Source organism: Myotis yumanensis, unplaced genomic scaffold (genome assembly GCF_028538775.1).
Source record: "Myotis yumanensis isolate MYYU_CA2020_CCGP unplaced genomic scaffold, mMyoYum1.0.hap1 SCAF_5, whole genome shotgun sequence".
NCBI classification, from domain to species: Eukaryota; Metazoa; Chordata; class Mammalia; order Chiroptera; family Vespertilionidae; genus Myotis; species Myotis yumanensis.
In genome coordinates this window covers 85,749,683-85,760,703 of record NW_027223756.1, presented here as the reverse complement: position 1 = coordinate 85,760,703, position 11,021 = coordinate 85,749,683, and the positions used below count along the sequence as shown (strand labels likewise).

Here is an 11,021-nt window from a genome sequence, read left to right as displayed (position 1 = left end):
AGCCCTGGGTCTGAGAGTGGCAGAGGCTTGGGGGCAGGTGTTAGGAGAACCTCATGACTTTTTTCTCAGGGGTGGGGTCCTCTCAGGCATGTGAGATACATCCTTTAATTATAAAGATTGAAGATATTCCTGAGTGTAAAAGATATATATATATTATATATATATATATTATATATATATTATATATATCCTATATAATAAAAGCCTATTATGTAAATTGACCAAGTGTTGGAACAGCTGGTCACTATGTTGTGCACTGACCACCAGGGCTCAGGTGCTCAATGCAGGAGCTGCCCCCAAGCCACAGGCCCTAGGCCAGCCAAGGTGGGTGCCTGTCGGGGTCCGCCCAATCACCTTAGTATCCAAGTATAGTTTTGTCCATAGAGGTAGTAAAATTCATGACAATTCTTTAGGAAAGCAATAGAAAAATTATTTGGAATGATATATGTCATAAGAGAATAAATTATACTAAAGTAATTCATGTTAACGTATAAGATAAATGAATATTTCCAATTCCTTATGGTCCAAAAATTGGATTGATCTCTGTCAGACTTTTGACCCTGAAGCTTGAAACCTGCATTCCTGGGCAATTTGTCAGCCCAGTATAGTTGGTCCTTGAAAAGCTTACCTGCCAAGGAATCTTTCCAGGGCCCTCTTTATGTCATTGTTCCTCAGACTGTAGATGAAGGGGTTCAGCATGGGTGTGACCACAGTGTACATCACCGAGGCTGTTGCACTTGAGTGTGCATTTTGGGTAGCAGTAGAGCTGAGGTAAACTCCAAGACTTGTACCATAAAATAAGGAGACAACTAAGAGGTGAGATGCACAGGTAGAAAATGCTTTATACTTCCCTTGAGATGATGAGATCCCTCGTATGGAGAAAAGTATCTTAGAGTAAGAGTATAGAATTCCAGCAAGGGGACCACCACCTAGCAGCCCAGCTGAGGAATACATTACGATGTTGTTAAGAAAGGTATCAGAGCAGGCAAGTTGGAGCACCTGATTGAGTTCACAGAAAAAGTGGGGGATTTCCAAGTCTGAGCAGAAGTGCAGACCCAACACCATTAAGCATTCTAACAAGGAATTCAGGACACTCATGATCCAGGACACCAGAACCAGCAGTCCACAGAGCTGGGGGTTCATGATGACCATGTAGTGCAAGGGGTGACAGATGGCCACAAACCGGTCATAGGCCATCACAGTCAGAATAATGCTGTCCAACACTGCAAAGAGCATATAAAAATACATTTGTGTGATGCAGCCTTCATAGGTGATGACTTCACTTTGTGTCTGGATGTTGACCAGCATCTTTGGAACGGTGGTGGAGGTGAAACAGATGTCCACCAAGGACAAGTTGGAGAGGAAGAAGTACATGGGTGTGTGGAGGTGTGAGTCTGAGCTGACGGCTAGGATAATGAGCAGGTTTCCAAACACAGTGACCAGATACATGGAGAGGAAAAGCCCAAATATGAGGGGCTGCAGTTCCAGTGCTTGTGAAATTCCCAGAAGAAGAAATTCTGAAATTTGTGTACCATTGCCTGGTTCCATGTGTCAGAGTTGACTACAAAAAAAATTAAAAATTAATTTTCATGTTAGCAAGCATTAATAACCGAGAATAAATGTCAAGTTTATATTTTAGAATCAGGATAATAACTTGCATTTTTGTTGTGTTATCTGGTCTTCATTAATCTTTCTCTATTGGCATTTCTCATTAGGAATTCCTTTTCTTACATCAACCTGTTCTTCAAACATAATGTATACTGTTGTTTTACTGAGGATATCTTTCATGCATTTGAGAAATATATATTGAGTATAGACCATGTTCTAGGCACTGTTCAGGGTATGGAATTCTTAAAAACAAAAGTTTACACACTAACGATAAAGCAATAATATAATCAAATAAAAATAATAATATAACAAATCCAATGGTGAAGATGATATAAAGAAAAGTAAATCACATTAAATGGAGAGAATGGATAGAGGGTGTTCTTTTTTATAGAATTTAACCAAGACTTGCCAACGGCTGACACTTTAACACACTCCTCAATAAAGACTGAGCAAGGGACTAAGTGGGAAAGTGTTTCCCAGGGAGAAGGAATGGCCAGTGCAAAGGCCCTGAGGAAGATGGTTGTTTTAGAAAATAAAGGCTCGGGAGTTTGAAGATAGCAGCATGTGGCGAATTACTCTTGCAGTTCCTCCCAGAAACAAACTGGCAATAAAACTAAATTAGGGAATATTCACCCTGAATTACCAGCTGAAGAGTAGCTGAAGAGGAAACTATTAAAGAAGGGAAGGGCAGAAACCACCTTGAGAGTGATAGGGAGGTTGTGGTTTGGGGAGGGGCTGGCACCACTCCCACAGGGCAGGCCAAGTTGAGGAGGGATGCTGGGGTCCAACCCCAGCAGGTCCAGGAGTCCCCAAAGGTGTGGACGGAGTCGGCGAAGAAGGAATGACAATAAGACAGCCTTCAGTTGATCAGCAGCCTAGTCAGGACCTCTAGCCAGGATCTCCAACCAAAGTTCTGGTTGGGATCTCCAGCCAAGTTCTGGTTAGGATCTGATCAGGATCTGATGAGGATCTGATGTTTATTGTCTTGTTACATCTATATTTATACCAGCCGATTTTAATCCTGTCAATTTCTATTACAAAGGTTAGGGCATTTCTTATCTCCATCCCAGGGAGTAAAGATTATGTAGCTTAACTACCCGCCTGGCACTTCATTAAGGGGTTGTATCCCCTCCCTAACCTCAGGGAAAAATCCCCACCTGGGGAAACAACCTTTCTCAGAGAGGTGACCTTGGTTAAAACACATGGCACTAAGGAGAGCAAACATATTAAGAACAATATGCTATATATACCAGGTCCCTTGAAACATATGCTGTGCAGATGTTTCTTTCCTGCAGCGACTGTGTCAAGCAGCAAGGATGGACCGGCTTCCGGCAGAGGGATATCTCAGCTGTGGGGGTTTCCCCCTGAGAGTAGTGAGGCCTGTACACCAGGCTGGGCTCCCCAGCTTCCAGGGCCAGAGCCAGGAACACCTGCCCACATAGCATCCATCAGTGAAAAGCAGCAGGGCTTCTACCAGCAAGGGGCGATGGATCCTGCTGGAGATAAAGCCACTTTGTTTTTATTTATATATATATTTTAAAATCTTTATTATTGAAAGTATTACATATGCTCCCTTGTTTCCTCCACTGACTTCTTCTAGCCTGTGCCTGTCCCCTACCCCTGGCCTTCACCACCTTATTGTCTGTGCTCATGGGTTATGCATATATGATACAAATTCTTTGGTTAATCTCTTCCCTGCCTCTCACTCTCCCCCACCTTCCCTTTGAGGTTCAACAGTCTGTTCATGCTTCTATGACTCTGGGTCTATTTTTGATCGTCATTTTATTTGGTTCATTACATTCCACATATGCATGAGAGCATGTGATACTTATCTTTCTCTGACTGGCTTATTTCTCTTAACATAACACTCAAAATGCTGCTGCAAATGGTAAGAGTTCTTTCTTTTTTACAGCTGTGTAGTATCCCATTGTGTAAATGTACCACGGCTTTTATATCCACTCATGTGCTGATAGGCACTTGGGTTGTTTCCCAATCTTAGCTGTTGCAAATTGGCTGCTAGGAACATAGGGGTGCATATATTCTTTCTGACTGGTGTTTCCAATTTCTTAGGATATATTCCTAGAATTGGGATCACTGGATCAAATGGGAGTTCCATTTTTAATTTTTTGAGAAAACTCCATACTCTTTTCCATAGAGGAAGCCACTTTGTTTTTAAAGGGGCAGAGCACAGAATTTTCATTCATAGCCACTCACCCTAGCTTCAGTGGAGTGGGAAGTGGTGGTGCAGACTGGAGTCACCTGAGAAAAGTCTGGGATTAGAAGCCTTAAGGAGAGACATGGAAAGTAGCTTCTAGGGTACCAGGGCTCAGTCTTCCTCCCCAGTTCTGCAGTAGCCATTTTTCCTGAGAGGTATAAGCCCCTCCCTTCAGCTTGCAGAGGCCCAACCTATAGGTCTGGTCAGACTCAGGAAGCATCAGTGACTGGCTTTGTCAAGGCCATTCTCCAAACTTTCCTGGGAACCTGACTGGCACCTCCCCCTCATGGAAGAGCTGATAGAAATTACTGACTTCCAGCAGACCCCACTGGCCTGTGTATGAGTGGATTTGCCCTGCAAGGTTAGGGAAATTCAGTCTAACCTCGGCTCTCCCAACTTGAACAATTCCGTTCTTGACCAAGTTGTTCAGAGAAACCATGTCTTGAGTGCCAAGCAAATTTTGTGCATGATCAAAAGCATCTTGCAAGACACAAACAAAGGAGAGAATGAGAGTCAAGTTGACTGTGTTGTGAATATTTTCATGTAGTTTTGTTGTTGGTGTGGTTTTTGTTGTTTTTCATTTGTTGTTGGTGAAATGGATTATTAGTGCAATTTTAAAACCTAAAGTGACCATCAGATGTGCTGATGTTGCTAAGGGCATAAAAGTGCTCACAAAACAAAGATCATAGGCAATTGAAGAGGTAGAAAAACTGTTGTTGATTTGGATAAAGAAAAGCAGTTAGCCTGTGACTGCATTTTAGAAGCATTGATATGTGGAAAAGTGAATACTGCACCCCTGGAATGAGTGATAAATGTGATTCATTTAAGGATAGTAAGGGGTGGTTCAATAAATTAAGAAAATAAGTGTTGGTTTATAGATTGTACAGTACTGTAGACATGTACTGTATATAAGAAAGGTTAAAACAGGGAACAATTTGGGGGTCTGCAACAAAGTAATTCAATTTACATTATTTCTAATGGGGAAAAAATGGTTCAGTTTTCAAACAAATCTCTTCTCCAATAGTCTTCTGGAATGAATTACTAGTAAGTTCGAGAGTATTTTGTGAGAGTCTCAGGTGTGTGGCTCTGGGACAGGGAAACACACCCACCATCTTCTTTGAAGTCTGAATGGCATCTCCCCCTCATGGGAGAGACAGAGGTCTCATCTTCCCAATTCTGCCAACAGCCCTTTCAGAAACAATATTTTCAGTGACTAAATCTGATAGCAAGTGGGCAAATAAGGAGGGACAAGTCGGACCCCAAAGTGCCTTGGGATGTTTGCTGACCCACCTTTGGGGCCCATGCAGCCATACAGCTGACCTTGGAGAGTAGCTTGTCCTTCCTGTGCACAGTCAAGCTCAGTGGAGGCAGCCACAAAAGGGGGATCACTTCAAGCTTCAACTAGGTTGCCGAGAACCAAATGTGGAGAGCTTCTGACATTGGCTAGCACCAAAGTCCCTACCAGAATCAACATACAAAACAGTTATCCTCAGGCAACACAAGAGAAGGATACAAAGGGAGATCCCAGGAGTTCACTAAACTCTGCCTAAATGAACTCCACTTTGTCTTTTTATTTCATTATTTTCTCTTTATTGCTTTATTATTTTTTCTTTCACATCACTTATTTTTCTCTTTCCCTTTGTATTCTATTCTTTCTTTAGTTCACTTATTTTTTGCTTTCCTCACTTTTTCTTTCTTCTTCTCTTTTTCACTGTTCTTATTCTTTATCTTCTTGTTTACTCCTTTCTTTCCTTTCATGTTATTTTATCTTCTTCATTTTTTCTTATTTATTCTTCTTCTTTTATTATTCTTGATCTCTTTTCTCATTCTTTTTTCTATTCTGGTTGTTTTCATTGCTGTTGGATCCTTTGTATGTTTTTGTTTTCTTTCAAATTTTATTGGATCAGCATCTGTAAAACAGCTCACACATGTGATCAGGGTTGAGCTTCACATTCAGCCAGCCTGAGGGTAGATCCCATCCACAAATGGTATAACAACAATCAAGATCCAGTTACAACAGAACAGCCCTCCCACTACCCACCCCCCCCTCCCCGCCCCAAACAAAAAACAACAACAACAAACAAACAAGGGACATTTCTAGAGCATCCAGCTCAGGAGATAAGGTGGCTGCACTACTGGGCCCTACAGGACACTTCCTTTGAAAGACCACCCCATGAAGACTGGGAATCAAGCATTTCTATCTAATACATAGAAACCAACACAAAGAAACAGCTTGGGGAGAAAAGATACAATCCCCAAATGAAAGAAAAGTAGGAACCTCCAGAAAAAAAAGCTAAATAAAATGGAGGCAAGCAATTTATCAGATATACAGTTCCAAGTAATATTTATAAGGATGTTCAATGAACTTAGAGAGAACTACAGGAAACATAATGGGAACCACAAGGAACTTAGTGGGAACTCATCAACATGAAAAAGGACATAGGAACTATGAATAAGAACCACTCAGAAATGAAAAATACTACCTGGTGAAAGAGATACATTTACAAGTCCAGAAAGCACAGAGACTCCCAACAAGAGGAACCCAAAGAGGCCCACACCAAGACACATCATAATTAAAATGCCAAGGGTTATAGACAAAGAGAGAATCTTAAAAGCAGCAAAAGAAAAGTAGTTAGTTACCCATAAGGGAGCACCCATATGACTATCAGTTGATTTTTTTAACAGAAACTTTGCAAGTCAGAAGGAGTAGCAAGAAATATTCAAAGTGATGAATAGCAAGGACGTACAACCAAGATTACTCTACCCAGAAACACTATCATTTGGAATTGAAGGTCAGATAAAGAGCTTCTCAGACAAAATGGTAAAGGAGTTCATCACCACCAAACCAGTATTACATGAAATGTTGAAGGGTATTCTTTAAGAAGAGGAAGGAGAAGAAGAAAGAAGAAGAAGAAGAAGAAAAAGAAGAAGAAGGAGGAGGAGGAGGAGGAGGAGAAGGAGGAGGAGGAAGAGGAGGAGAAGAAGAAGAAGAAGAAGAAGAAGAACAAGAAGAACAAGAAGAAGAAGAAGAAGGATAAAAATATGAACAATAAAATAGCAATAAATACATATCTATCAACAACTTAATCTAAAAATAAAAATAAACAAACAAGGAATCTAATGAAGAAAATAAACTGATGAATAAAATAGAACCAGAGGCATGGAAAAATGGGACAGACTAATGACTCTGAAGGAAAAGGCCAGGTGAGGAGGGTGGGAATATATCAACTAAAGAACTTACATGCATATATGCATTACCTATGGACACAGACAATAGGGTGGTGAAGGCCTTCGGCTTGTTGAGAACTGGGTAGAGTGGAACAATGGGGAGAAAAAAGCAGGACATCTATAATACTCTAAAAAATAAAGATTAAAAAATAGAAATGAAGAACCCCATATGTGACATCAAGAATACACTGGAAAAAATAGAAATTAAGCTGGATGAAGCAGAAAAAAAGACAAAAGAATTTAAAATAACGAAGATAGTTTAAGGGAACTTTGGGATAACTTCATATGTAACAATATACACATCAAAGAGGCAGAGCAGGAAAAGAAAGTAAAAAAAGGATAGAAAACAAGTTTGAAGAAATAATGATAGAAAATTTCCCTAACCTGGTCAAGGAAAAAGTCATGCAAGTTCAGGAAGCACAGAGTCCCTATCAAGATGAATTCAAGAGACCTACACAAAGACACATATTAATTAAAATGGCAAAGGTTCAAGGACAGAGTAATAATCTTAAAGGCAGCAGGAGATAAACAGTTAGTTTCCTACAAAGGAGTTTCCAAAAGGCTGTCAGCTGATTTCTCAATAGAAACACTGGCAAGAAGTGAATGGCATGAATTATTAAATAATGAAAAGCAAGGTTCTGAAACCAACACTACTCTATCCAGCAAGGTTATCATTCAAAATAATGGCAAAATAAAGAGCTTCTCAGACACACACACACACACACACACACACACACACACACACACACACACAAAGCCTAAAGGAGTTTAACGCCACCAAACCAGCATTGCAAGAAATGTAAAAAGGATTACTATAATGATGAGAGGAAATAGAGAAACATGGGTATAAAGAATTAAAATGCCAATAAATAAGTACCTATCAATAATAACCATAAATGGTCCTAGCTGGTTTGGCTCAGTGGATAGAGAATTGGCCTGGGGACTGAAGGATCCCAGGTTCGATTCTGGTCAAGGACACATTCCCAGGTTGTGGGCTCAATCCCCAGTAGGAGATGTGCGGAGGTTGCCGTTCAATGATTCTCTCTCACCATTGATGATCATTGATGTTTCTCTCTCTCTCTCTCTCTCTCTCTCTCTCTCTCTCTCTTTCTCACTCTCTCTCTCTCTCTCTCTTCCTCTCTGAAATCAATAAAATATATTTAAAAATATAATAATAGCCATAAATAAGTCAGAGAAAGATAAATATCACATGATCTCACTCATTTGTGGATTATAATGAACAACATAAACTGATGAACAAAAACAGATCCAGAGACAGAGAAACATTGATCAGATGCTCAAACCTCAGAGGGAAATTAGGGGAGGGAGGTGTAAGGGGGAGAGATCAACCAAAGGACTTGTATGCATGCATATAAGCATAACCAATGGACACAGAAACCAGGGGGGTGAGGGCATGAATGGGAGAGGGGTGGGGGTGGGGCAATGGAGTGATAAGGACACATATGTAATACCTTAAACAATAAAGAAAAAAAACCCATAAATGTAAGTGGATTAAATGCTCTAATCAAAAGACATAGAGTAGCTGAATGGATAAGAAAACATGAAGCAAATATGTACAGTCTACAAAAGACCCAGCTCAGAAAAAAATGATTCACACAGCCCTAACCAGTTTAGCTCAGCATATAGAGCATCTGCCTGCAGACTAAAGGGTCCCAGGTTCGATTCTGATCAAGGGCATGTACCTCGGTTGCCGGCACATCCCCAGTAGGGGTTGTGCAGGAGGCAGCTGATCGATGTTTGTAACTCTCTATCCCTCTCCCTTCCTCTCTGTAAAAAATCAATAAAATATATTTTTTAAAAAAATGATTCACACAGGATGAGAATGAAGGGATGAAAATTTTTTTTTCCATGCCAATGGATATGAAGATAAGGCCTGGGGAACCAAATTCATATTTTACAAAATAGACTTCAAAATGAAGGCCATAACAAGAGACAATGGAGGTCACTATATAACACTAAAGGGATTGACACAACCAGAGGATATCACCCTGGTAAATCTATATGCACCCAATGTAGGAAAAAACAAATATTGAAAAAAAAAAACTACCAAAGGACTTAAATAAAGAAATGTACAGTAATACAATCATAGTATGAGACTTTAACACTCCACTGACATCACTGAATAGATCTTGTAGAAAAAAATCACAAGAAAACAGCGACTTTAAATAACACAATAGAACAGATGGATTTAATTCACATTTATAGAACATTCCACCCAAAAGCTGCAAAATATACATTCTTCTCAAGTGCACATGGGTCATTCTCAAAGATAGACCACATGTTAGGAGACAAAATAAGTCCCCAGAAGTTTAAGAGAATTGAAATCATATCAAGCTTCTTCTCAGATCACAATGGCATGAAACTAGAGATCAACTACAATAAAAACACCCCAAAACCTTCAAATACCTGGAGGCTTAAGACTATTTCATTAAACAATGGATGGACTACCAATGAGATAAAGAAAAAAAATTCCTGGAAATAAATAAAAAAGAACACACAGCAACCCAAAATCTATGGGATAAAGGAAAAGCAACCCTGAGAGGGAAGTTCTTGGCTTTAAAGGCCTATCTGAAAAAACAAGGAAAATTTCTAAGAAGCTAACTCTACAACTTAAAAAATTAGAAACAGAATAAGAAGAAAAGTTCAGAGTAAGTAGAAGGGAGGAAATAATAAAGATCAGAGTGGAAATGAATGACATAGAGACTAAAAAAACAATTAATAAGATAAATGAAACCAACAGCTGGTTCTTTGAAAAGATAAATAAGATTGATGCACCTTGACCCAACTCATCAAGAAACATCTATTGATATGATCCTGCGAATATTAACAAATCTGATTCAGCAATGTATTAAAAAGATCATACATCATGACCACTTTGGATTTATTTCAGGGATGCAAGGCTGGTAGAATATTCACGAACAAATCGAAAGACAAAATTCGCAGGATCATATCAATAGATGCAGAAAAAGCATTTGACAAAATCCAAAACTCATTTTTGGTAAAATTTCTCACAAAGTGGGAATAAAGGGATTATACCTCAATGTAATAAAGGCTATATATGACAAACCTACTGCAAACATCATCCTCAATGTGAAAAACTGAAAAAATTTTCTCTAAGAACAGGAAGAAGACAGGGATGTCTGCTTTTACAACTCTTATTCAACATAGAACTGGAAGTCCTAGCCTCAGCGGTCAGACATAAAGGAAACGTAAAAGGCATCCACATTGGAAAGTAGGAAGTAAAACTGTTATTATTTGCAAAAGACAGGATACTGTCCAAATAGTGATGTTATTTAACTCAGAATTTCTCAGCCTCAGCACTGTTGACATTCTGGGACAGTTTGCGCTCTGTGCTGCAGTCTGTCCGGTGAATTGGAAATTGTTTAACAACGCTGCCTCCACCCACCCCTCTCCAGTATGACAGTCACAAATCTCTCTGGACATTACTTGATGTCTCATGGAGGACAAAATCACCCCTGATCAGAATCACATTTTGAATTTAATAAATTAAACATTTTATAGCATTGATATGACAGCAATCCTATATAATAAAAGGCTAATATCCAAATTGACCAAATGGCTATGACCCACACTGATCACCAGGGGGCAGATGCTCAACGCAAGAGCTTCCCCCTAATGGTCAGTGCGCTCCCACAGGGGAAGCACCACTCAGCCAGAAGCTGGGCTCATGGCTGGGGAGCAGAGCAGTGGTGGCAGGAGCCTCTCCTGCCTCTGCGGCAGCGCTAAGGATGTCCAACTGCCAGCTTAGGCCCTCTCCTCCCCCCTCCCCAGGCCTAAACCATCAGTGGGACATCCCCTGAGGGCTCCAGGACTGCGAGAGGGTGCAGACTGCACAGAGTGACAGCCCCCCCAGGTGCACAAATACCTTGCACCAAGCCTCTAGTTTAATGATAAAGAGTGTAAAGGCCCATCAAAAGTGTGAGTAGCA

At 40.1% G+C, this 11,021-nt stretch overlaps 1 protein-coding gene across 1 annotated transcript; it reads right to left on the bottom strand.

Annotated features, from left to right (window-relative positions):
• Positions 1–624: 624 nt before the first annotated feature.
• On the bottom strand, positions 625–1,554 carry LOC139009856 (olfactory receptor 7A10-like). Its single transcript, XM_070413971.1, has one exon. The coding sequence runs from the start codon at positions 1,546–1,548 to the stop codon at positions 625–627; it is 924 nt and encodes a 307-aa protein (XP_070270072.1). The 5' UTR covers positions 1,549–1,554.
• Positions 1,555–11,021: the final 9,467 nt, after the last annotated feature.